This window comes from Colletotrichum graminicola, assembly GCF_000149035.1.
Source record: "Colletotrichum graminicola M1.001 genomic scaffold supercont1.1, whole genome shotgun sequence".
NCBI lineage: Eukaryota > Fungi > Ascomycota > Sordariomycetes > Glomerellales > Glomerellaceae > Colletotrichum > Colletotrichum graminicola.
In genome coordinates this window covers 107,870-133,144 of record NW_007361005.1, presented here as the reverse complement: position 1 = coordinate 133,144, position 25,275 = coordinate 107,870, and the positions used below count along the sequence as shown (strand labels likewise).

General features: G+C 54.1%; 10 protein-coding genes across 10 annotated transcripts; 4 read left to right on the top strand and 6 right to left on the bottom strand.

Moving 5' to 3' along the window:
- Positions 1 to 5,135: 5,135 nt before the first annotated feature.
- Positions 5,136 to 5,982, bottom strand: GLRG_00036 (uncharacterized protein; the record flags this gene model as incomplete). Its single annotated transcript, XM_008090721.1, has 2 exons — positions 5,136 to 5,510; positions 5,557 to 5,982. 2 exons carry the CDS (start codon positions 5,980 to 5,982, stop codon positions 5,136 to 5,138), a joined length of 801 nt encoding a protein of 266 aa, XP_008088912.1.
- A 1,024-nt stretch (positions 5,983 to 7,006) lies between these two features.
- GLRG_00035 (Cwf15/Cwc15 cell cycle control protein) lies at positions 7,007 to 7,837 on the bottom strand (the record flags this gene model as incomplete). Its single annotated transcript, XM_008090720.1, has 3 exons — positions 7,007 to 7,060; positions 7,129 to 7,755; positions 7,805 to 7,837. The coding sequence occupies 3 exons, from the start codon at positions 7,835 to 7,837 to the stop codon at positions 7,007 to 7,009; spliced, it is 714 nt and encodes a 237-aa protein (XP_008088911.1).
- A 305-nt stretch (positions 7,838 to 8,142) lies between these two features.
- Positions 8,143 to 9,097, top strand: GLRG_00034 (3' exoribonuclease family protein; the record flags this gene model as incomplete). The annotated part of the gene is made up of 2 exons (XM_008090719.1): positions 8,143 to 8,306; positions 8,365 to 9,097. 2 exons carry the CDS (start codon positions 8,143 to 8,145, stop codon positions 9,095 to 9,097), a joined length of 897 nt encoding a protein of 298 aa, XP_008088910.1.
- A 221-nt stretch (positions 9,098 to 9,318) lies between these two features.
- On the bottom strand, positions 9,319 to 10,027 carry GLRG_00033 (ADP-ribosylation factor family protein; the record flags this gene model as incomplete). The annotated part of the gene is made up of 2 exons (XM_008090718.1): positions 9,319 to 9,908; positions 9,979 to 10,027. 2 exons carry the CDS (start codon positions 10,025 to 10,027, stop codon positions 9,319 to 9,321), a joined length of 639 nt encoding a protein of 212 aa, XP_008088909.1.
- Positions 10,028 to 10,574: 547 nt separating this feature from the next.
- On the bottom strand, positions 10,575 to 11,851 carry GLRG_00032 (NUDIX domain-containing protein; the record flags this gene model as incomplete). Its single annotated transcript, XM_008090717.1, has 2 exons — positions 10,575 to 11,263; positions 11,317 to 11,851. The coding sequence occupies 2 exons, from the start codon at positions 11,849 to 11,851 to the stop codon at positions 10,575 to 10,577; spliced, it is 1,224 nt and encodes a 407-aa protein (XP_008088908.1).
- A 1,535-nt stretch (positions 11,852 to 13,386) lies between these two features.
- On the top strand, positions 13,387 to 14,601 carry GLRG_00031 (uncharacterized protein; the record flags this gene model as incomplete). Its single annotated transcript, XM_008090716.1, has 3 exons — positions 13,387 to 13,445; positions 13,510 to 13,675; positions 13,765 to 14,601. 3 exons carry the CDS (start codon positions 13,387 to 13,389, stop codon positions 14,599 to 14,601), a joined length of 1,062 nt encoding a protein of 353 aa, XP_008088907.1.
- Positions 14,602 to 14,888: 287 nt separating this feature from the next.
- On the bottom strand, positions 14,889 to 16,361 carry GLRG_00030 (major facilitator superfamily transporter; the record flags this gene model as incomplete). Its single annotated transcript, XM_008090715.1, has 3 exons — positions 14,889 to 15,267; positions 15,412 to 15,953; positions 16,029 to 16,361. The coding sequence occupies 3 exons, from the start codon at positions 16,359 to 16,361 to the stop codon at positions 14,889 to 14,891; spliced, it is 1,254 nt and encodes a 417-aa protein (XP_008088906.1).
- A 1,139-nt stretch (positions 16,362 to 17,500) lies between these two features.
- GLRG_00029 (WD domain-containing protein) lies at positions 17,501 to 19,498 on the top strand (the record flags this gene model as incomplete). The annotated part of the gene is made up of 3 exons (XM_008090714.1): positions 17,501 to 17,612; positions 17,780 to 18,825; positions 18,968 to 19,498. The coding sequence occupies 3 exons, from the start codon at positions 17,501 to 17,503 to the stop codon at positions 19,496 to 19,498; spliced, it is 1,689 nt and encodes a 562-aa protein (XP_008088905.1).
- Positions 19,499 to 22,316: 2,818 nt separating this feature from the next.
- On the top strand, positions 22,317 to 22,840 carry GLRG_00028 (uncharacterized protein; the record flags this gene model as incomplete). The annotated part of the gene is made up of 2 exons (XM_008090713.1): positions 22,317 to 22,406; positions 22,748 to 22,840. The coding sequence occupies 2 exons, from the start codon at positions 22,317 to 22,319 to the stop codon at positions 22,838 to 22,840; spliced, it is 183 nt and encodes a 60-aa protein (XP_008088904.1).
- Positions 22,841 to 23,383: 543 nt separating this feature from the next.
- On the bottom strand, positions 23,384 to 25,246 carry GLRG_00027 (catalase; the record flags this gene model as incomplete). The annotated part of the gene is made up of 6 exons (XM_008090712.1): positions 23,384 to 23,414; positions 23,487 to 23,797; positions 23,893 to 24,552; positions 24,601 to 24,657; positions 24,714 to 24,947; positions 25,016 to 25,246. 6 exons carry the CDS (start codon positions 25,244 to 25,246, stop codon positions 23,384 to 23,386), a joined length of 1,524 nt encoding a protein of 507 aa, XP_008088903.1.
- Positions 25,247 to 25,275: the final 29 nt, after the last annotated feature.

The following is a 25,275-nucleotide window of genomic DNA, read 5'->3' as shown; positions in this document are numbered from 1 at the left end:
GCTTGTGGGTGCACGTAAGAATCCTTGTTCAACGCTTCTATTGAGCAACGGAACACGTTCGGGTGGTATTATGACGGAAGGCACTGTAATAATATTTCGTTATATTAGTCCCTCAGTACTGATTAATATCGAGTCTCGTGCAGTAATCATACCTTCGATTATTTTCTTCCATTTGGCTTCCAGTTCTACTGTAGGAGGACCAGTGTAGTCTGAGTTTTTTACTGCTGAGCCGCTCTCCCAGTTGTACTCTTCGTACTCGACGGCTTGAAGCAGCGGAGCTAGGAAGATTATTTAGTATCGAAGCGTATGAAAACCGACTTGGGTCCAGAAAACATGGGTAATACATACACCAGACGCTAAGCTTCGAAGCGCAGTACTTGTCTGATGGGACCCAACTTAGTGCAATTGTCATCATTATTGCCCCGCCAATGAACATAAGTAGGCACACAGAGTGCCATGCCACTGTAAGTACGTTGATGACACGGCTTGTAACCCAATACCTGGAAGAAATTGATGGCTCTATGTTTTCTGACTGTAATGAAGCCTCACTGCCATTCTCTAGTCGAGAATAGTGCTCCTTGTAGTTCATAATACTGAGCATTGCTGGTGGTTGAGATGATTGTGTAAGAAGGAGGAATTGAGGTGTAAGAAATTGGCAAAAGCTTTCTAACAAGTCATGACTGGTTTTTCCTTTGGGGGGGGCTATGAGTACATACAAATTCGACAAGATTCAATGTATCCCTAGCAAGCACCCCTGTAAAACTTTCAACCCGAGGATAATATGTTACCCCCTAACTTCTATCTAGTTTTTTCATACATAGAACTTTCACTATTAGATCCAGAGCTTAAAACGTGAAGAGCAAAAAGCTTCTAGAACATTTCTATAAAACTTGAAATCTTATACAAATTAATTTCAAGGTCACCTTAACGTCGCTTAGCCTAGTATACGTAATAAAGTTTATGAAAACTGCTACAGTCGATTAACTTAAACACCGGCTTTGCAGTAGTAGTAAACTATTATTTGTCAACCTAGTAGCTTCTAGAAAGCATTTTTGCTACTAGGTTCCTACTCCTCCACTAGCTAATACTATGTTAATACTACCTAGTGCCACTAGTGGCTAAACAATAACTTAGTAACAAGGTTCAAGTTTGTTAACTTAAATACCCCCCATTTACACTACCCCCTCATTTGCACTATAACCCCTACCTTCTTTTGTTAACAAAACTATATCTAGTTAAACCTGTGTATAATTAATTATACTCTAAGGATTCTTCTTTAGCGTAAGGAGAGTCGATTCCTAATATTACACTTTTAAAAGCCTATCTGTTCAAAGAATCAGGCATCAAGCCGCTATTTATTACTACAAGAGATTTAATAACTTAGGAGGTTAAATTCTAGATACACATTACTAAATACAAAATCAGTCAGGAACCCCTCTTGTTCTATCCATTACTACCTTATTTCTTATCATAGGTCAATTACCAGTTTATCACGATTACTGTCTTTAGATTCTTGGTCATGCATCTTGGTCCTATTCTTTTACAAATATAAAAAGCTGCGCACATGAGCTGTATCTCGCATAATCACTCCGATCAGACGGAGTCACTTACTGTCAAATCTCTGGAAAAGGAGGCCTCTCCAGGGCTAGTGACTTCAAAGGTGAAACGACGTTCATTTAGAAAGAGACTCAAGAAGCTGCTCCACAATATTGGATATCCGCCCACCTACAACTACGACCTTAAGAACGGCATCGAGACCCAGAAAACAGCTCCTGTAGGAATCATGGGGTCTAACATTCTGAACCAACCCTCACGCATATAAACCTTTTGTTGACATATTATGTCACATAACCGTACGACACCCAACAGGATAGATTTTATCTAGGACAAAGGGCACACAACGGGTATTCAGTCATTGGTTATCCTAAGGGCAGGGCCAATGTAAGCTGGGTCTAAATTCACTTGAGAATGAGACAAGAATATGTATCTCTCCGTCTAAGAGTTAAGTCTTGTAGTTAGAAGGATAATCACAAATAATACATTCTTGGTTGACTCTAACTTTATTACACTTAGTACTAAAGTAGATGGTTATAATCATCACTAACTAAGCTGCTCAATGCTGCCGTTGGTGACTTGGGTATATTTTGCTGGTACTTGGGTGCTTCCGGCTAAAACCTACAAACATCACTTTTTCGCAAGAAATGACAGACTCTCTACGCTTGCGCTGGCTCCACCCTCTATCTTTTCTACAGTACTCTTTTAAATATATCTAGGCAGGGAGCGCGACGCCTAGCACAAGGCACTCTCTTGCCACGATTTGCCCAAGACCCTTAGAACACCTAGCTAAATATTCTTATATACTTGGTGGAGAGTGTAATACGCCTTTATAACATATTTACTAAAACAGAATATTTATAGAACGACACTAAGTGTTGGAATAACAATATCACATGATCGTACGACGCCCATGGGACAATCGATTGTACGACAACCATGGAGTATTCACGACTCAGAATGGATTGTCATGATTCAATATCAAGGGCACAGACTGGATACTCGGCCCACGGTCAAAGACCATTAGGGAGGAATGACATCGCGTATAGCCGAATGACTCAAGGCGTACGAATGGGTATAAAACCCTTCGTACGACGACAAGTAGGATTAGCTCTTTAGTCACGAGAATATATGTTGATTCACCCCTACACTTATGTTTTGTTAGTACATCGATGTACGAAAGCCCATTTAACACTAAGTACTAATGTTAGCTGCTGCTACTTCACGTAATAATTAGTAAATACCTAGTGTTATATTCTCTTTACTTTTCTTCTTTAAGTTACTGTCCTTAAAACCTTTGTTTTAGCTGCCACAAGCGGCAAGCATGGCCCAGAAATCAGCCTCCGGCACCAAGAGCAAGAATTTGGATTGCTTCTCTATAGTTTAGACCTATAGTAACGAATACATACTGACTTTAACAGAGATAGTCAAGGGCCACGTTAGAGAGGGTTAGCTATTGACAGTTGCTTTTATAATGACGTTGACCTCTGCCTCTATAGTAACTTTGTTGTCGACGAAGGACCTATAGAGTCAGGGGAAGTCCTACGTTGACAGAGAAAGATATAAGGGGAAGCCAGTGAGGGCAGTATTATATATGGGAGGCTGTGTCTACTGAGGTTTTCTTTCTCTGGATCTGATGACCCCGAATCCGATGACTCCGAGTCCAACGACTCTGAACCTGCCGACCCTGGGTTTAATGATACCCGTCGAGGCTCGCTGAAAAGGCTTTCCAAAAAGCCTTTTTTGAAACGCGGTTTGTACAGTTCTATAAAGGAACTTTCTGCGTAGGCTCTTTCCAGTGGGTTCAGAATTGGATTTTTGAATTGAACTGCGACGCCCTTGGAGGATACGTTTTCCGCCTTTGCGATGCCCTTCAAAATGAACTGCTGGGCCTCGGGTCGCCGTCTTGCCAGCTGACGAGCAATTGTGCCGAGTAGCAAAGGTGCTGTGCTACAAGACGCCACGCCTCTTTTGAAGAAGAACGTAGCAGCGGGCAGCTTTTCGTCGTCGAAGTGCTTGGCAGATGTCCATGAGATGGTTGACTTTCCGGTACCGGCGGATCCGACAAGCCAGCACACACGTTGGTCTCTTCGGTCTTTCGTCCATGTTTCAATTTCCTTCAACAAGCTAACCCGTGTTTCCGGATGGCATTTGGGTTCGTGCTGATTGGAGTGGGAGTCATACTCAGCTTCCTCGACAACCAATGGTGTATTCCAACGGGTTAGACATGCTGGGTGTTGAGTCTCAAGGGGTAAAGCATGCTAACGATGAGGAAAGCGCAGTTGTGGCGGTCGGCTTGAACGACGTAGGGTATCACCCGGTTGACAAAAAAGATGGCACACCTAAAGTACTTTCTCACAGCACATCTGCCCCAAGACTATTAACAAGTGTTTTTTTCTTATACTAACACAGCCACAAGACGCAGTTAGGATATAGGAGAAGTATATTTAATAGTAGGCAGAGCATACTGACATTAATTCTGACTATTTTATATAGGTATATCTATGTATTTAGTGTTGTGCTGTTTATAATAGTGCAGGGAGTGTTTAGGTGTGCCATCTTTTTTGTCAACCGGGTGGGTATGTGAGAAGAGGGGAAAAGAAACAAAGAGGAGGAGAATCGGTGTTGAATGGGCTCTAACACGTCGCCGTGAAACAAGAATGGGAAAACAAAGGATACTAATATTCGTGGCTGACTTGGCTGTTGTATGACGTCTTGAGTAGTTCGTACAACTGAGTCCGAACTATCCGGATAGTGTTCTTTGTTTCTGCCCGAGGTCCGAGTATCCAATCTTTGTGGACCTCTTTTTCCAATTCATGAGTCGTAGTGACTGTGGTTTTGTCGTACTCGTCGTGCGATCATATAAGGTTGCTGTTCCAACAGTCGGCTTGATTATGCATCTCGTTTATCTGCCAGCCGTCAGCCGTCATCCAAGCTGGTACTGACGAAAGTAGCCAAAAGCCGTTGATGGATAGGCGCATATGTGCCGCAAATGGCATGTAGAGAAAATAGCCTGGCCACTTAGCCTGAATACTACCTATGTATAGTAGTAGACCAGGCTGCTAAGTCACTCCCTCCCCTGCGTGCTTTCAGCATGTTTTTGCTGTTTTTGTCATCCCAGGCAGGTTTCTGCCTACATCACACAATTCTCGGAGTGTCACGCAGAAAAGAGCGAGAGTGTTTGTGTAATATGAGATGTGTATGTGTAGAAAAAGTGCTTGTTGACACGGGGTTGCCAAGCCCCAGTTACGGCCCGGTAGCCTGCCAAATGCGATACCATACTGTCCCGAGCAGTTTCCGCCTACAGCTAACCGATAAATCCCAAAATGTCCCTTCCCACAACACTCGGAGTATCGGGCAGGAAGGAGAGAAAGAAATAGTTGTGCAGGGTGATGATGGTAAAGAGTGCTTGAGAGTACAGCGTTGGTTGCCAGGCCCCTCTTTCGACCCTGTTGACCACAGCGATTTATATGTCGACCTGTGTCGTGCCATCCGCCCCGGCCCAATCGTTACAAGGGCTGTGTCAAGAAAGTCAGGAAAGAATTTCTTCTTTTTGTGCGCTTCTCGGACGACTTACACAACTACACGAAATTGCCTTTGATGTTGCGGAACTTCTCCGTCGACTCCATGGCGGAGGCCGCGCGCTTGGCCTCTCTGTCAGCGAGTGTGTTCTGCTGGCGTGGGATCTTCCAGAAGCGGACGCTGACGCCGCAGTCGCGCAGCTCCTCGACGTCGAGGAGCAGCGCCTCCCAGAGGTCGCGGTTCTTGACGAGATCGCCGGTAGACAGCCGACAGTCATTCCTGGCCCAGTTGCGTGTCCAGCTCGTGGCGCCGTCGACAACGTAGCTCGAGTCCGTGGCGATGACGACGCTTCGGAAGCCCTCGTCGTGCCAAGCGCGAAAGCGCAGCGCCGCGATGACGGCGCGCAGCTCGGCGCGGTTGCTGGTGTGACGGTACTTTTGGCCGTCCGGGCCGCGGTCCGTCCTCGAGCTTGAAAGCGACGCTGCCGCTCTGCCCGTTGAGCCCGTTAGGCTTGAAGACAAATGCGCAGCCTCCGCGGGCGTCGGCGGCGCCGTTGTCGGAGCAGGCGCCGTCCGTGTAGATCAGAAACTCGGAGTCGTTGTAGCGGTTGATGAAGCGCTTAGAGAGGATGCTCTGCAGGGCGATATTAATGCCGGGGAAGAGCTCTTCGGGCGAGAGGGGCGTCATTCCCTGCTGGCTGAACTTGGAAGGGAACACCATGGTCGTTTCGGGGCGAGGGTTAGTAACAATGGTTTGGTAGAAGAAGTCTTGTCCGTGCAGGACGTCGGCATTGTCATCGCTGAAGTCGAGGCAGCACATGCCGCACGTCACAAGGTGGTGATGTGCGCAAACGGTGATAGTTCGCCCATTGGGCAGGTCAATGTAGTCGATCTCCGACAAGGGCATGTTGTGCAGCGATGGAATGAGATGGATAAAGGAGTTGGGTCGAAGAGGTGTTGAGTTAAGGGACGGCGGGAGGAGGTCTCTTTTTACGAGGCATGCAAACATATGTATGGGGTGCAAACAAATTGATACGTACCCCTCCCTGGGTGGTGTGAAACATGGCCATACTGCTTTTTTTCTATCTTTTTTTTTTGCAAATGTAATACGATACGCAACCGAAGCAGGGCGAAAGACAGCCTGCAATTTAATCTCTGGATTAAATTGTATTCTTTGGCAGCTTTGGGGCTTATCAGGTTTGCATTTTGGGATCCTTGAACTGCACCCCCTGGACTGGGCGACCGATCGTCGAAGGTCGTGTGAATAGCGTCAAATGGTGCCCTAGATGTCTGTAGACAAGTGGGGCAGGCAATCGAAAAAAGAAAAAGACAGTCGGTCATCCTGTACTTCTTTAAATCTTGTAATAATCAGTATTCCAACACCAAAGTAGATAAGAAACCAGTAAAAACAAATAAAATAACAAAAAAAAAGGATCTTTTTCTACGCCCTGTTCTTAAGTGTGGTTCGAACAGCGCGCCCCCAACAAGGCCCGGTGAGTTTTGTTTCGGGGGTATTGTGTTAAAGCTTTAACCGCTAGGCCACACACGCCATCATCGCGGACCGGTGACAGAGAGGACGGTGGAATGGATTAAATAGGCATCTTCGAAGCTGGGTGGCTGGGTGGCTGAGGCAGGGACAATAAGGTTGTCGTCACGGAAGGAACGACCACCGCGTCACGGAATGATATGGCCCCCACCGCCCAGGCAGCACAGGTACCCGCGTTCCGTAGCTCGCCAATGCTGCTCCTGAGCCTCTGTGATTGTGGACTCTGCAGAAGTGATAAACAGCCGTACGCAGACATGGAAACAGGCATAGGGGGCCTTCTCACCAGTCTTCTGTTGTTGAAGATACCGTCCAGCAGCCGACATCGATGCTCGCAGGCAAACTAAAGTGATATTGTCCACCCGGGAAGTCGTCGGTGGTGGGGTATCTATCTAACATACTTGCTCATGAATCGTTTGTGGAAGTCGGAACGCAAGAGATCCTGGACGTCAGAGTCAGCATAACCATTCCGCGCCAGCCCTTCACGTTTGGGAGGGCAGTGTAACTTACGTTGATGAATTCCTTGCTCTTCCCCTTTTCCTCCGTGCCCCTCGCCTGGTTCTTGAAAACGACGTCATCGTCCCACCGCCGCTTCATGTTGAAGTCGGGCTTGTTCAGCAGCGGGTTGCCCAGCGCGATGTCCCTCTCCCTAGCCTCCTCCTCGGCCTTGGCCCTCTCCCGCTCCTCGCGCTCCCTCTTCTCCGCCCTCTCTCGCCGGATCTTCTCCATCTCGCGTTGCAGCTCCGCCTCCTCGTCGTCGCTGTCGTCGTCGCTGTCATCGTCGTCGTCCTCTTCTTCCTCCTCGTCCGAGGATGCGTCGATGTCCCGCGACTCTTCTAGTATCCTCCTCCGTTTTGCTTCGAAGTCTTCTTCGCCGTCTGCTTGCGACCCGGCCTCGAGGGCGCGCTTCACGCCGCCGGCGGGTGCGTCGGTGTCGTCGTTTGCGGAAGGGGGGGGCGCGCCGCCGTTCTTCTTGGCGAAGTGGGCAGCCTCGGCTGCGAGGAGCTCAGCACGGAGGTCGCGGGCCTCATCATCGGCGTCGCCGCCCTGGCCGGCCTGGCGGAACTTGAGCTGGGTGTGTGCCGGCAGGAGGCGTTGGTGGTATGCCGGACCGCGGAGTGCTTCCTTGCCTCGGGCCTAGAGCTTGTTAGCGAGCTGCGACAAAAACCGAAAAGGACTTCCGTACCGGATCGAACGTGGGACGGTGAGCGGTAGTCATCCTGGCGGTTTGCGATGGTGTGCAGGAAGAAAGAGGTCGGCGTCTGAAGGGTTTGAAGTCAAGTCGCCGCGGATTGACGTTCGTTTGTTCCCCTGCAAATGCACGCGCAGCCGGCGGCCGGGTGGGTCTCGGCTGCTGCAGGGCAGGGAGGCAAGCAATTAAAGCTTTCACCGCCCGGCAGAATATTTGCAGCGCCCCACCAATGCGATTGACCTCACTAAAGACCTAAAGGTCACTCACTGACAGATTCTCATGAGGCTCCTAGGTTGAAGGTCACTTTTTTTCCCGCCCGATCCGCCGCAAACATGCCCAGAGAAGCCGAGCCGTCAGCAAATGAGAAGGCCTTTGTCACACAAGCTCTCAAGGACAACTTGAGGCTTGACGGCCGGGAATTCGACCAGTATCGAAAAGCCCAGCTCACTTTCGGCGATGAGTTCGGAGTCGCCAATGTCGAACTCGGCAAGACAAGGTCAGAATACGACATCAATTCATGCTTTCTGGGTCACTAGTGCTAAAACGCCTCACAGGGTTCTCGCCAAGGTCTCGGCAGAAGTCACGGTGCCCTACACAGACCGCCCCTTCGAGGGCATCTTCCAAATCACCTCCGAGCTGAGCCCCATGGCCTCGCCCGCCTTCGAGGTCAACCGTCCGACTGAGGCCGAGGTGCTCCTCTCGCGCATCCTCGAGAAGACGATCCGACGCTCGGGCGCCCTCGACACCGAGTCTCTCTGCCTCATCGCCGGTCAGAAGGTCTGGTCCGTCCGCGCCGACGTCCACGTCCTCTCCCACGACGGGAACCTCACCGACGCGGCCTGCCTCGCCGTCATCGCCGCCCTGCGTCACTTCCGCAAGCCCGACACCTCCAACGAGGGCCAGTCCCTCACCATCTTCACCCCTGCCGAGCGCGAGCCCGTACCCCTGAGCTGGCTGCACAGCCCCTTCTGCGTGACCTTCAGCTTCTTCGGCGACGAGGGCGAGATCACGCTCGTCGATGCGAACTGGATCGAGGAGCAGCTGCGCACCAGCAGCATGACGGTCAGCCTGAACAAGCACGGCGAGATCAGCCAGATTTCCAAACTAGGAGGCACACCTATCGAGGCGGTGACGCTGCTGCACTGCGGGAATGTAGCGTTACAAAAGTCTAAGGACTTCTCGACACTGGTGGACGAGAAGCTGGCGGATGACGCCAAGAGGAGAGACAAGGGTGGTCTCATATCAGAGCTCTTGTCCGCGGAGAACGACCGGGTAGTGGATGCATAGACGGAGACGGAAAAGTCCAAGATGCGAAGAAAAGAAATTTGTAAAAATGATACCCAGCCATATACGCTTCGAAAGATCCAATGCCTGCAACAGTGAGAGCCGCTCTCTCGGGGCGGACGAACTCGTTCCCGTCAGGCCCTTCAACTCCAGCAACGCCAGTCTAGATGGTTTCCATCTCCTGTGAAAATCATGCCTCGTAAACAACAGTCCATCGCTGATGACTACCGCATCACCGGCGGCCGCGATTCCTTGTTCCATTTCACTCTTGATCTCACCCACTCCACCGCCTCCTTGACGCCCGTCCCCGTCAGCGCGCTGACAGGTAGCACCCTCGAGTCGCGGATGCTGCTCGCTTTCTCGCCCTCAAACACCTTCTTCACAAGCCCCTCCTTGATCCTCACGACTTCGACGCAGTCCTCGCGGTCCTGCTTGTTGGCCAGCACCAGCACCGGCACGCCCTCGGTCTCGGAGTGCTGCAGCACGTCTTCGAGCACGAGGCGGCACTCTTCGAGGCGCCCCGAGCTGTTGTTCTCCAGGGTCCCGTTGCCAATGTCGGTCGAATCGATGATGAACACGATGGCGTGCGCCGAGGAGTAGTAGCTCTGCCACAGCCGACGCAGCGAGTGCTGGCCGCCCACGTCCCAGATCTTGAGGTACATGTCCGGCAGGGTGATGGTCGAGACGTTCTGTCCCACCGTCGGTACCGTCTTGAGCTTCGGATCGGGGTTTCCGGGGAGGAAGAGAGACTTGACCTGTTCGTGGAAGGTGGTCTTGCCGGCATTGTCGAGGCCGAGGAGGATGACGGAGTACTCTGCGACAGGGAGGGAGAGGTCAGCTAGGGCGACAACGGGTGCGGGCTGCTGTGATCCATGTGCGCGAACCTTCTTTGCTGGTGGCCAGAAGGTAGAGGCCCTTTGCGAGGTGATACATGGCGGGCAAATATGGCTCTCGAGCAGGCCGGCTGCGATGCACGGGGTGGGTGAGAGTGGTAGGGCGGCCGTTGACGCGGCGGGATGGGTGGAGGGTTCGGTCGGCGCAATTGGCGGGATGTGGATGGATGATCGAAGTGCGACGGGACCAGGTGTGGAAGCTTGTGCCAGCTTGTGCTGGTTCTGCGGCACTGACACGCTGTCCAGTGCTGTGGTGGTGGGGGGAGGGAGCTACAGGGGTTTCAGGGGGTCTCCTGTGAGCGGCTGTTCAGCCCTATGTTACTGTCCGTTGCACCACGGCCCAGCACATGTGTCGTCTGGAGACTGGGGGATACGGCATCTCATCTCAACAACCTGCCATATGAATTATATGATTATATTCGACTCGGAATAATGGTTTCGGGAGTATGGTATGAGAAATCATCAAAAGTGCATGAACATGAACGGCATATCGCATCTCGAGGCAAGGTAGGCCAACTCTATTCATCCAGGTCTAAATTCTTCCATGTCTAGATAAGTCGTCACCCAACACACTCCTGATGTGTTACTTACATCTTGGGGATCACGGTCGCGTAACCATCAGCCACGGCAGTCAGAAGCCGGTTAGCGATGGCCGTAGGAGGGGGCAGACGGAGGCCACCCTCCTTGTACCCCTCCGGGGCAGGCTCACCAAGGCCACTGACGCCATACTTGAGCGCATCCCGGAGGACCTCGAGAGGGTACCACTGCGCATCCTCCAGCTCGGGGTCGTTGCCAAGATCGATCGTCTCGCCGTCGGGTAGAGCCTGGGCAATAGCACCGATCATCAAGCTCGCAGGGTAGGGCCACGGCTGGCTCGAGTGGATGACCACACGCCCGACCCTCACGCCGCTCTCCTCAAAGACTTCACGGCGCACAGACTCTTCGATGGACTCACCGGGCTCGATGAAGCCTGCGAGGGTGCTGTACCAGTTAGGAGGATACCTCTTGTTGCGGCCCAGGAGCACCTTCTGGCCGTCAGAGGAGATGACTGCGGCGATCATGGTGGGATCGGTCCTCGGGAAGCTGATGTTGGAAACGCCCTTCCGAGTGGCGCATTCGGCCCGTTCGCGGGGAGTGTCCGAGCCGGCAAGGTCGGTGGGAGGGCACAGCCGCTTGTAGCCAGCATTACCGGACAGGGACGGCTGTCCACAGCCAGCACAGAACTTGTGGCGGGTGTTCCAGTCTGTAATGGAGCGGGCCTGGGCATAAATTCCAGCTGGTGCGTGCGTCAGCCACCGAGAAAGCGGGTGATTCAAGAGAAAACCTTACCCGCGTCCGGCTCGAGTGTCATGGGCCTCATGCCTTCGAGGAACTTGTAGCCTTTGCTGGCCTGCGCCTCGATAAGCTGGTTGGCGGCATCGGCATACGAGCCCCTGGGCGTCACATCCACAGCAAACCAGGGCCGGCCCTTGAGCTCTTTGTACCCAAAGGACACATCTGCGCTCTCCTCGAGGCCTAGGAAGACGATGAGCGGTTTAGTGACTGTCGAGTCAAAGTTCTTGATGAGGTCCTCCTCGGAGGGGCCGAACGGGTCCTCGGTGGTCAGGGGCTTGACATCGTCAAAAGACACAAACTGGACTTTTGTGGGCGCGTTGGTGAGGGGGCTGAGGTCCTTGAGGAGCATGAACTTTGCCTCCTTGAACTGGAAGGCGGCCCTGAGGAAGGTGTGGTCAGTACGCAGCCAGCCCACACGGTTAAGGACGCTGCCGGCGAAGTAGTTGACGGTCTCCCGTCCGAACTTGCGGGACAGCATGGAGTCGGGGTCGTCGACTGGTGCGGGGAGGTTCCAAGCTTGAGAACCCATGCCGAGGTTCGGGGGGTGGTGACGGTGAAGCTATCGCGGGATTTCCGGGTATCGGTCTGGCGATCGACGTCGACGCGCAGGATATCCGGCGATGGGTTGAACCTGAGGAAAAGTGATCCCAAAAATATTAGAACAATGCAAACAAGGGGATGGTTTGCAGCGTCCAAAAGTGGTGGGATATCAAGAGACGTGCAGCGGTGGTGGGCTCAAACGGCTGATTAATCAGTTTATCGACGGACAGGACAGGAATAATGAGAGATGGGGGAGTTACCGAGCGACCCGTTGCGATGGAGCCGTTACGGTGAATCACTAATCGCCGCCGTCCCAATAAATGGAGCTCCCGGCAGATCCCACCTTGTCACAGAAAAGTGTGCGGGACGCTTGACACCCAAAATGGACTTGTCATTGAATGGCCAGGTATTGTCGCGGAGTTCGGGGCTAAGTGGTGGCCCAATAAACGCGCTAGATGGTAGAGCTACATTGCGTCTGTAATCTGTCCTTCGAAGATTAGACGAAGGGTAAAAGTATTTGTACCTATATAGATTCGAGCCGAGGGTTGACAGTGGATGTCAGGTAGACAGAGGGTCTTCGCGGCCGATCTCCAAATTGCCCATCCGCCGGCCCCTTTCAATGCCAGAGATAATTAAATGAGGACCAACCCCATCGAGGATGCGAAATAATGCATGGCAGAGCCCAAATGGCGAGTGTTAATGCGGCATCTCGGATTGAGTAGGATCAGAGAGCATGCACAATTCCACCTAGGAATAAGCTTATCCACTCACTCACTCTACTCGATCCTCCAGAATCACCAAGGTGCAGGCATGGGGGGTACAGAAGGAGAGCTTAGTCATATGAACATTCTTAGTGTGCAAAAGGTACGTAAGACTGAGCTGGGTGCGCCAAAACTCTGCATATACGTACCTAGGTTCCTACATTACAGTACCTAGGTAGTGTACGCAGTAGGTATGTGGGCACCTGACCTACCACTGTAAAAAGTAGATGTGCCAGCGCACCCTAGTCCCACTCCCCCGCATTTTGCTCTTTTTCCGGCGGCGGCAGTGACGTCGTGGCATTTCGGGTCCTCGCTAAAGATCCTAGCCAAGGGCCTCGCTTCCACTGGGTGAGAGGGAGCCTGGCACCCCTCAAAGAAACTTGCAAGCGCACGTGGGACCCTGATGGTGTGTGTCCGCCCCCAGCCAAGCAGAAGCGGAAGCGGACGCGGGAATGCGCGAAATGGCGACCATCTTTGCGAAATGCTAATGTCTTTGCCGATGCGAAGAAAAAAAAAAAGTCTTCCCACTCTTCATCGTCAGACCCTGGAAGGACAATTCTACCTTCTCCTTTTTTTCCTTCTTTCTCTAGCCATTGCCGCCTTAGAAATTGAAAAGGCCTCTGGTTTTGGTTTTTTTTCTTTGTAGGCATCACTGTCCATAATCTACGCTTCTTTTACTGCCGAATTTCTTTTTCCCCTCCAAGAGCTTCGTTCCCCCTTTGTTAATCCCTTCGTTGCATTCTCCTGTGTCCGAAGCCGCGTCATGGCTCCCCCTACCGCACCCCTCAACCTCGACGTTGAGGCCATATCTGGCATTTGCGGGTAAGGGCGCTCTGCTGCCCCTCATGAGATTGTAATCACTCCAGTACTGACCCGATGCGCCTAGTTCCATCTCAATTGCCTGCTGGGTCGTTGTCTTCTCGCCCCAGATCCTCGAAAACTTCCGTCGAGGCAGCGCCGATGGCCTTTCGCTGCAGTTCATCATTGTCTGGCTGGCGGGCGATGTCTTCAACATTTTGGGCGCTGTCCTTCAGGGCGTCCTTCCTACCATGGTGAGTCAGAGCTAGCCCTTGCAAACATGTTGCTTCCGCCTTACTGCATCGAGAACCCCTGGCTAACGCTATGACTCCGCTACCCCTAGATCATTCTCGCCATCTACTATACCATCGCCGATATGGTGCTCCTAGGACAGTGCTTCTACTACCGGGGGTTCACTTGGAGGGACGAAGTCGTCCCGCCAACCCCGAAGCCGCGTAACCGCACCGGCGAACCGAACGAGCGGACCGGCCTCCTCCCCTCGGCCCTCATCGACCGCGAGCGCCGAGGCTCGGATTGGTCCAGCCTCTCACCCGCCGCGCCAATGCGTCCCGAGAGCGTGCCCGCCCCTCCCCCGAGACCGACGACGACGATACAGGCACTCCTGTGGAATACCACCGCCGTTCTCATGGTCTGCGCCGCCGGCGTTGTCGGCTGGTTCCTCAGCCGCGAGTACTCACGCCCCGACGAGCCCGGCCACGAGACCCACGACAACGACGCCCTGACTTTCAACACCCTGGGCCAGGTCTTTGGCTGGCTCTGCGCCGTCTTCTACCTCGGCTCTCGCCTGCCGCAGCTCCTCCTCAATTACCGCCGCAAATCCACCGAAGGCGTCAGCATGCTCTTTTTCCTGTTCGCATGTCTCGGCAACTTGACCTACGTGCTCAGCATCTTCGCCTTCGAGCCCCGCTGCAAGCACGACGAGTGCGCTCCCGGCGAGGCGGGCGCCATCTACGGCCGCTACATCCTGGTCAACCTGAGCTGGCTGGCGGGAAGCTTGGGTACCCTGCTGCTCGACATGGGCATCTTTGTGCAGTACTTCATGTACCGCACCGACGAGTTCGCGACTGAGGATGAGGAGGATGATGACCAGAGCATCGACGAAGATCAGTGGGATCAGCGTCCTCTGCTCGCGCGTGGTGATTCCATCCACCACCCTTGAGGGGCGGTACAACCCCCCTCCCCACTGCTTAATTGTAAAGGACTGTATTTGCGAATGTGTTTTCGGGCGTACGCGATGCACGGCAAAAGTGCTGGTGGACATTATTTGATATTAAAAGTATTTATTGCATTGCAGGTCTTTGGTTGCTGGGTTTAAAAGTACATTGCCATCGGAAAATCAGGAAAATCAAAAAGGCACAGGCTTGGAGAAGTAGATCATCTGACGTAGATGATATGATAATCTAGAAGAATCAATTATTTCTTCAATCGGTTCCCAGCCATTGACCTCTACCTCACTCTCTTCCACGCAAAGCTGGCTCCCCCCATGAGAGCAGTAACGCCCGTGAACACAATCAACGTCCCGTAGCCGCTGCCATACCCGAACCCGGCCTCCCCCTTCCACGGGGCGCCCTTGATCAGGGCCTCGCTCAGGGGGCCCGAGATGACGTTCCCGACCCCCCGCCCCGCAGCCAGCATGCCAAACACCATGCTCGGATCGACGCCGCGCTCCCGCTCCCGCTCGTGCTCCACCACGGCCTTCATGATACCCGGCCACGCCGACGTGTACGCCCCGGCAAACAGCCCGTACACGACGCAGAAGACGTAGAGTACGCCGAGGTTCGACGAGAACCCCCACGCGAGGAATGTGCCGGCGGTCGCTCCCGCGCTGGCGAGCATCAGACACGAGGGTGCCGAGAAGCGGTCCACGAGGGACCCCATGACGATGCAGCCGAAGACGGAGGCGACATTGACGAGCATGATGGTCAAGGCCGACGCGTAGGCCGACGCGCCGAGGACGGACTACGCGTACGAGGGCAGGTAGATGCCCGGCAGGAAGAAGCCGAGCGCCTCGACGATGCTGGCGACCTGGTACAGCGCGAAGGGGCGGCACAGCATGAAGCGCAGGTTGCTGAACGGGCGCGCGTGCGTCGCCTGGGAGACGGGCAGTCTCGGCTTGATGAAGAAGGCCAGCGGCGCCGTGAGGGCGAAGAGCAGGCCGGACCACAGGCGGAGGGTCGTGCGGAAGCCCACGTGGCCGAGGAGGTACTCCATCAACAGCGGGAGCACGACGCCGGCGAGGCCCGTTCCGGACCACATTATGCCGTAAGCAAAGCCCTTTCGCCGGACAAACCACTCATCGATGTAGAGGATGCAGGGGCAGTAGGCGACGGCGCCGCCGATGCCGTAAAAGACGCCCTGGGTGACGATGAGGTGGGTAACGGTGCGGGAGAAGGAAGACGCGGCGAGGGCGACGCACATGACGACCAGGCCGAGGATCGGCGCGTGGCGGGACTCGCGGGGGAAGAGGCGGAGGAGGCCGATCACGACGGGGCCGGAGAGGTACATGATGCCCTGGGGTTGTTGTCAGTATACAGCGTCCCGCCCAGCAATGAGACGTCTCATAAGGGACAGCGACCGGGTACTCACCATGGCACAGGTGCCGATGACGGCAATGTTGGGCTGCCCCGCGAACGGCGGGTTCGTCGAGTAGTGGTTCTGGAAGACGCCAAAGGCGAAGGGGAAGCCCCAGACGAGCATCTCGATGGCGAAGCAGGCGGCGAGGAAGAGCCAGGCCTGCCTGCCGCCGTCGACGGGCGGGAGCGAGGGGAACTCTTGGCCTTCGTCGTGCGAGTCGCGGACGCCGCTGATGGTACCGGTACCGGACTCAGCCGCCGAGTGCGGGCCACGGAGGGGCGGGGCCGAGATCGGGACCTGCGCGGTGCGCGGGGTGAGGTACTGGAGCTCCGTCTGCGAGGACATGGTTGCGTTTTCCGGTTTTTCCCCCCAAGTTTTGTGTTTGGAAAATTTACCGTCTCTGCCTGGTAGCCCTCCAAACTCGTTGTTTCCGACCTCTCAAGTGACAAACATTATGTTTCGGCGGGCAGCATGGCGGCTTTAAAGCGAACGGGCCGGCCGGCCTAGCTAATTTCGACGCCGCGGCGCGAACCCACAATACGCCCTCCGCTTGATTTGTTGACAGGGGTCGATCAGCGGTCTGTTTGAAGGAGGGCGTGGGCTTGTAGCATTAGGTATCCGTAGGTACAACAGCGGAGAATCAAGGGTCCAATAGGATCCCGGGGCGCGTTTGTTTTGGGATTGATCGACCGAGGTTTCCACCAAGCACCCGGACGTCCACAGTCGTTGCTATGTACCTCTAATTGGACTACCGACATATCATATAGCAACTACCCATTGATCCATAGTGTTTCGCTTCTCTGGGTGTCTGGCAAAATAAATTGCACACTTTGTTAGCTGCTTTAGAGGCCTGGGGGTAAAAGTTACAGCAAGAAACTATGAACAAGTGGGTAGATCAAGTGCCCTAGCGACTTTATAAGACTATTTCAAGAGAGGGCAAAATGACACAGTACTGATAGATATCGTTATAAGAATTCAAAATCGCTTATTTGTATGGCAATATTTGCACTTTTATGCTTCTATTCATAGGGGTAGGGAAAGGGAGCATTTGGTGTGGGTGGGCTAAAGTGTGCACTCTTTCTTGCAACCCTGGTGGTGTCTGGCAACAGATTCTGGCGACTGGCAGAGGCTCCTAGGATGCCAGAATGTATAACAAAAGGCTGGCAATACGCACGGTTTATACCTGATTCAGTCTGTCTCAGCCACTGATTCGGAAAGGAACATTGCATGATCTGAGAAGCAAACAGATGCAGCAGCGAAATCACAGCTCAAAGAGATTCAAAGAGGTTTGACAGCTTAGAAAAACGTTCCAAAGGGTTTCCGGGCAGTTCCTTTTTGCACTGCTGAATAGGCGACCGGCAACGAGAAGATCAGGGCCTGGATAAGACCCATCAACCATCACCCGTCGTCTGCTCAGTCTGATCAACCGAGAGTGATGATAGCTCCTCCTCATACCATTCTCCACGGCCCGAACAACCAGCGCAATGGGGGATGACGGTAGCGGGTCATCTCGCACTGGTGCCCGGTCAGAGCTGCACGGCACCGACATTCAACACTCAGGCTCCGGCAATTTCAGCGCTCACAACATCTACATTGGTAGGGCCCCTCATACGCATCACGAAGCCGTGCTGACCCAAGAGACAGGAGCAACACCCGGCGCCGACGCCGATTTCCTTAGGGATCTACGAGTGACCGACCCGCGTGATGACAAGACGCCAACAGCTGGGACGCCCTGTCGAAAATGCTATTTAGCGTCTTGGAAGAGCCGAGCCTGCAGAAGACGTATCTGGTCATCGACGCGCTCGACGAATGCGAAAGGAACCGCAATCAGCTTCTATACCTGATCGTCCAAGCGTCATCGTCGTCACGCGCGAGGCTGGTTGTGTCTAGCCGCAACTGGCCAGACATTGCGGATGCCTTGGCCGATGCTACGCGTAAGATTCGGCTCTGCTTAGAGCTGAACGAAGAGTCCATCTCAGTCGCCGTCGGTAATTACACACGGTATAAGGTGGATCAGCTGGTGCGGTCAAAGAAATACGACTGTGAAACACGAGATGCTGTCCAGCAGCACTTGACGTCGAACGCAAACGACACGTTCCTATGGGTAGCATTGGTCTGCCAAGAGCTTGCAGATCCGAAGGTCCGGAGATGGCACACCCGCGGCAAGCTGCTCTCGTTCCCACCTGGGCTCGATGCACTATATAAACGCATGATGGACCGCGTTTTCAACTCGGACGATGTCGATATCTGCAGAGAGGTGCTCCGCCTCGTGTCGGTTACCCACCGCCCGCTCCGCCTGGTGGAACTAGCCTCTCTTGCCGACTCTCTAGAGGACTATGCTGAAGATGCCGTCTCCCTGGAGGAGATTGTCGCTACCTGTGGGCCTTTGCTGACTCTCCGGAATGGGGTTGTCTACTTTGTGCATCAGTCGGCCAAAGACTTTCTGCTCAAGAACGAATCCAGGATATACCCAGATGGCGTTGCACGAGAACACCGTACTATCGCCTTGAAATCTATTCATGTTATGTCGAGAACACTTCGACGTGACATATACAACCTGCGCGCCCCAGATTTTCCCATCCAACAAGTCAAACCACTCGACCCGGATCTACTCGCACCAGCTCGGTATTCATGCGTCTACTGGGTCTACCACCTGGCGGACGGGGCCCTTTACGGACAAGAACAGGACATCGGACTAGTTTATGCTTTTATGAAACAGCACTATCTTCACTGGCTGGAAGCACTCAGCCTTCTGGATAGCATGTCTGAGGGTATCCTCCAGATGTCCAAGTTGGCAAATCTACCCGAGGTTCGTCTGAGTAGATATCGCAAGCTACATTACAGTGTGTACTGACACTGAGTAGGCGTCGGTAGACTTACACAAGCTTGCTTGGGATAGACTCCGGTTTATTCGGGCGCATAAAACAAGCATCGCGAACTATCCCCTTCAGGTGTATGCCTCCGCACTTATCTTCACACCCAGGCGTAGCATCGTCAGGCAGCTGTTTCGTCACGAGGAGCCTGCATGGTTGGTGACGAAGCCAGATATGGAAGATGAGTGGAATTCCTGCCTTCAGACACTCGAGGGCCATGCCGATGCCGTCACTCCAGTAGCCTTCTCAGGCAATAGAAAGCAGCTAGCTTCAGCATCAGACGACTGCACTATTAAGCTCTGGGACCTTACGGCAGGTCAGTATCTTCAGACACTTGAGGGCTATAGTGATGAAGTCACATCGTGGGACACCACTATAAAGGTCTGGGATGCAACAGGCCAGTGTCTTCAGACACTTGAGGGCCGTAGTGATGGAGTCACCTCAGTTGTCTTCTCAAGTGATGGTATGCGACTGGCTTCTGCATCGTGGGACACTATAAAGATATGGGATGTCGCAACCGGTCAGTGTCTCCAGATAGTGGAATGGCCGACTAGGGTTTGCGGTATGTTTCTTTCAGCCACTGGTGCACAACTCCGTGTTGGAGAATAGGTCATCGACCTGGAAAGTCCATATACCACAAGCAGCACGCAACAACCACTGCCGGTCGCTGCGGGCGATGCGCCTCGACTTCATAGCTACAGGATCCGCGATGATCAAGTGTGGATTACAAGAAACTCTGTGGGTCTACTTTGGCTACCACCAGAGTACCGTTCTCCGGAACGGGCTGTGGCAGGGTCTACGGTGGCCATCGGCTATGAGTCAGGTCGGGTATTGTTCTTTTGTTTCGCCGAGAGCGAGCTGGGTGTTTAGTAATATCCCCCTGTTGGCATTTCCTACAAGTTGACTATGAAATCCACGGCAGCTTGTTGGCATTTCAACTTATCGAGGTGCAACAATAATCCAAGGGCCACTTTGATTTCTCCCCATCCCTTCACATGCCTTATGCTCTCAAAAGAGGCATCTGTAGTTTGACCGCCTCATAGATGTTGGCGTCTTTGGCGAAGAGCCCGAGTCGACTTCCTGGGGGGTGGGAACGGTGCTTGATTCCGTTCCGTGGAAGGTCGCAGCAGCCCGAACCTTTCGATGGCGCAGGTAACGACGAGACCGGCAGGCTGTGCACATTCAGCGTTACGAGCTTTGTCATAGGCTTTTTAACTGGGATGCGGCCCATGTCAAAAGATCAGCTCACAAAAGAGTCCTGGCCTTCGACATGACGCTATTTTGAGTATCGCCTTTGAATATGCCGGCGGAGGGTATACGGAAGCTGACTGTTGTTGTGGCTTATGGTTTCACTAATATCAACGAGTCGTGTTAAACGGGACGGGCCAGGACCGAGGCACAGCCAGTGCTGGAAGGAAATAGAAGAAGATGACATTGAGATCAATCAGAAGTTTCAGTTATTTTGGGGAATCTTGGAAATACGGCAGGTATATGTATATTCAAGTGACAAAAGTGAAGGCGTCCGGTGCGCGGCTCTACGCAGCTATTGTCTCATTGATAGGGGATCGCTGACTGGCACTCGTTCTTGTTTACCGCCTCCCCGCTCACAAGGCTATCATAAGAAGGTAAAGTTAGATGCAGATGCAATATCCCAAGTCACGAGCAGCTGTCATATTTCCAGGGTTTCAGCCTTTTCGGAGCCAAATTCAAGACGCCGATAGCTCTTCAGCGCTCTCGCAGCTTGCCCTGTGCCATTGGGCCCCCCCATCCGAAGTGTCACTGTTTCGAATTGAATCGCGGAGCCCTATACTCCCAGCAAACCTAAACCTACCGAATACCTTGCCCTCCCAAGGCATATTAAAACATGCCGCTACGACTCTAGCACATTGTCCATCTATAGTCAAGCCCGTCAACGCCAACTTGGACTGAACGAGCAAGGAAATCGAGGCTTCTGGGGTTGAGATCCTGGCACACCCCGTTATAGCATCCGCAATACGACGCCGGATCGTTGCTCCGGGCTCGGCGCAGCTGATGAGACAGGCGGTGCTTATTGCGCCGGGGGGGGGGGTGGGGGAGGTGACGTTCATCTACTGGCAACGAGTCGGCGTCGCTCGATCGGGGCCCCTCGGGATGCTAGAAAGCCAGCGGCATCTACAGTTCCAGGGTATCTCGAAGAAATCTAGAAGAAACCGGCTTGCCCTGCAATAATAGTTCGCGCCAGCCCCCCAGCGAGGCATCTAGCCTCGCGGAACATCGGCTCATCTTAATACTGTCGCATAAACTCAGATAGGGCCCAGACTCCAAAGGGCAAAACCATCCTGATGCCATCTCAAGGGTAGGTAGAAGCGATGTAGGGCCAGCAACAAGCTTTCCCGTGCAGACCCTCCCAGCAGCTTGTCATACCGATGCATACCGCAATCGCTGAGGTCATTCTACCCCCCGCCGCGACCAGGGATCACCCCCATTCATTCGACTGCTGTGCACCACCACGAGATCAAGCTCAGGCCCTGTCTCAGCGCAGTCCTGGAAAGGATATCCCGAGCTCGCATCACGCTATCAGCCGGTGAGTCCTCACCGCGGGGTGACTTTTGCGTGCTTATGATGCGTGTATCTGTACACATTGGTTCCTGTGTACTCCGTAGTCAAAGAAAAATGGACGTTCCACATATTCTATACTGTAGCTGGACTCTTCCCAACCCTCCAAAACACACCGAACCGGCGAGTCGCCCGACGGAAGCCTCGCCCATTCTTGCATCGTTCTCTCGCATTCCATATGTCCACCCCGATGTACGTGTACCTACGTACGGGGGACTATTGACTTACATCATGTGTCGTATACTACCTAGGTAGGCGGTACAAGGAGAACGCGCCGGAAATAAAAGAAAAGAAGACAAGAGAAACGGTCAACCCGGCGCAGGACGCATGCCGCCAGCCCACGGTCGCCCCTCTGGCCCGGCCTCGAATCACCGTCTCCTGCCCTTTTTTCCCCCATCATGCGAAGGGGTGGTGGCCCCGGACCTCGGGGGAGGGCCACGCACCTCAAACTTGGTTTCCCAAATCTTCTTCCATGCTTTCCTGCCCGTTTCCTACCACCTTCTTCTGATAAGAGTAATTGATCGCTGTCTCGCACGTCCTCTTGTAACGCCCCGGTCGCCGCCTCGGTTTTGCCTGGATATTTTCCTTCTTTTTTGGCCTCCCAGCATATCGAACAACCTCACTTACACACATACACATATACACACTTTCATCATCATCATCATCATCATCATCATCATCACTCTCGTTTCTCGAACCACTGGCCGGAGTCGGGTCCGAGACACCACAAGATACACTTATACACCCGCGGACGGAGGACGTTGCGCTTTAATAAAGAAGAAGATAACGCCGCGAAGCTTTCGCCAATAATACGTAATCCCGGAACGACAAGATGTCGGCCCAGAAGATCCAGTACAATCAGATGCCAAGCGAGCCTGCCCCAGCCGTGCTCCCGGAACAGAAATTGAGCGCAGAGCAACCTGTGAGTTCCCAAGCAACAACCATCTCCAACTGTCGAGACGACGGCGCACTCTGTCCCATATCGAGTTGTTCCCCCTTTCCGTCCGCCCGTGGGCAACTGCACTCCGGCATGTCCATGATCATTCGAGCCCGAGCTAACCGGCAACGGTGTGCAGCGCCCGTACCAGCCCATGACGATGGACCAAACAACCCACCTTCGAGGAGGTGAGGCCGGAGTAAGTAGACACCCCACCCCTCCTAGTAAAGCCCTCAAACATCGCCCCCTCCCTTCAGCCTTGATTCCCCCTCACGCCTGCGCAAAAAGAACCACATCCATCTCTGGCCAAGCACGATAGCTAACAGCCGACCCCCCTCTGTATCAAGGCCCTCTGCTGCGGGCTCTGCGCCGGCCTCTGCTGCTACGAGTGCCTCGAGTGCTGCTGCTGCTGCTGCTAGTTCCCCTCTCCAATTCGTCACGTTCAAGATTGTTGTCGGAACCGAGGGGAGTCAGGAAACCCATGTCCTCGAGTAAACGGGTCGAAGCTACTACCTCCGAAACGAGATGCGAAGGTGGGATCGAGCCCGAGAAGTCCCCGCCGTCGCCGGTACGCGCCCACGGTGCGGGAGGTGGTCGATACGGGGAGGGGCGGGTTACGGTAAAGAGGGAAACAAGGCGTATACCACATCATATATACCAGGCATCGGGTTTTGGTGGGGAGTTATTTTCTTATATATCACAGCTTTTGCTAGCATGTCATCTTTGAACAATCGTGCTTTTTGTTCATGTCTTGTAGGGTATTCTGAGCTCGTCGTACATGGCTCTCACGCCAGTGCTCGGCCGACATTGTCTCTCAGCTACCCTTTCCCCCTCAACGGACCCAACCGTGTCGCATGAAGGCTGTGTTCGTTGTTGCTGTCCAGACTTACACGGACTTACATCAACCGCAGCATGGCCCTGTCCCCGTCTGCCGTCATATCAAAAACCGCATCTTTCCTCGCTTACAGCTTGGAGCGGACGTCCTTGGCGGGCCTGTGACAAGTCAGCGATCAAAGTCAACATAAAAGTCCAACCCTCCCCCAAAAGAAGGAAGAGAAAACTTACGCGGCAATCTTTTCCGTCTCCTTCTTGATGGCGGCGCCCAGCTCAGGCGTGACCCGGGCGAACATCTCGTAGGTGCGCGCGCGGACGTCGGGGCGGGCGCCGGCCAGTGCGCCCGACACGTTGGAGACGAAGTTCTCCTGCTGGCCCGGCTGGCGGCCGAGGACCCGCCAGAGGCCGAGCGCCTGCTCGTAGTCCTCGGGCTTGACGGGCCCGAAGAGGTCGGTGACGACCTCGCCGGCCCACTTCTCGTGCGGGGTGTTGACGGCCTTGACGGGCTTGTAGTCCAGGGGGCGGAAGCTCGAGGCGTAGTTCTGTGGCAAAAGAGGAGGGGTCAGCTGTTTCGTTCGTGTCGTACAGATGGAGCACGAATATATGCAAAAAGAAAGACGGGGGTGGCAGGACGTACGGGGTTCGCGCCGTAGTTGCCGTTGACAGCCATGGCGCCGTCGCGCTGGAAGGGGTTGAAGGCGTTCAGGGGCTTGTTGACGGGGATCTGCTGGTAGTTGACGCCGAGGCGGTGGCGGTGGGTGTCCGGGTAGGAGAAGAGGCGGGACTGCAGGACGGGGTCGGCGGTCGGCTCGACGCCGGGGACCAGGTGGGAGGGGGCGAAGGCGGCCTGCTCGATCTCGGCAAAGTAGTTCTCGGGGTTCTTGTTGAGGGTGAGCTTGCCAAAGGGCCGGAGGGGCACCTCGCTCTGCGGCCAGACCTTGGTCAGGTCGAAGACGTTCCACTTGAATTTCTCGGCCTGCTCGGGGGTCAAGGTCTGGACGTAGACGGTCCAGCTGGGGTGCTCGCCCCGCTCGATGGCCTCGAAGAGGTCCTGGGTGTGCCAGTCGGGGTTCTCGGACGCCATCTTGGCCGCCTCGGCGTTGGTGAAGGTCTTGTTGCCCTGGTCCGTCTTCAGGTGGATCTGCACGTAGACGAAGGAGCCGTCAGGCTTGGTCCACTTGTGCGTGTGGCCCGAGTAGCCGTTCATGTGTCGGTAGGAGTAGGGCGTTCCGCGGTCGGAGAACAGGTGCATCAGCTGGTGGATGCACTCCTGGTTCTGGGACCAGTAATCAAACATCTGAGACGTTAATAGATACGTTCAGCGTATAAGTGATTCTCTGCATACCATCGTGGCGTCCTTCAGGTTGGTCTGAGGGTGGCGCTTCTGAGTGTGGATGAAGACCTACAGCATGTCAACCTCAATTCTTACGGAAACATACTAGGCGGGGCAAACAGTACCGGGAACTTGACCGGGTCGCGGATGAAGAAGATGGGCGTGTTGTTGTAGACCCAGTCCCAGTTGCCCTCTTCAGTGTAGAACTTGACGGAGAAGCCTCTGGGGTCGCGCGCGGAGTCGGCGGAGCCCTTCTCGCCGCCGACGGTCGAGAACCGGACGAGGGCCTTGGTCTTCTTGCCGACCTGGTTGAGCATGTTGATGGAGGAGATGTCGCTGATGTCGTGGGTGACCTCGAACTGCAGCCGCCATGTCAGTAATCTTGTTCACGTTGCCCCCCGTCCCTCTTTCGAAAAACAAAACGAACCTCGCCGTAGGCGCCAGCGCCCTTGGCGTGGACGACGCGCTCGGGGATGCGCTCGCGGTCAAAGTGAGCCAGCAGGTCGATCAGGTGGAAGTCCTGGAGCAGCAGAGGGCCCTGGGGCCCGATGCGCTGCCACGCCTGGGGGTTCTCGACGGGGGCGCCATTGGAGGTGGTGTAAGTCGGCTTCTCGTCGTACCGGTAGGTGGAAGGAGGCTTCTCGTCGTCGGAACCCATCTCGTCGGTCTGTTATCGTCTTCGTTCGG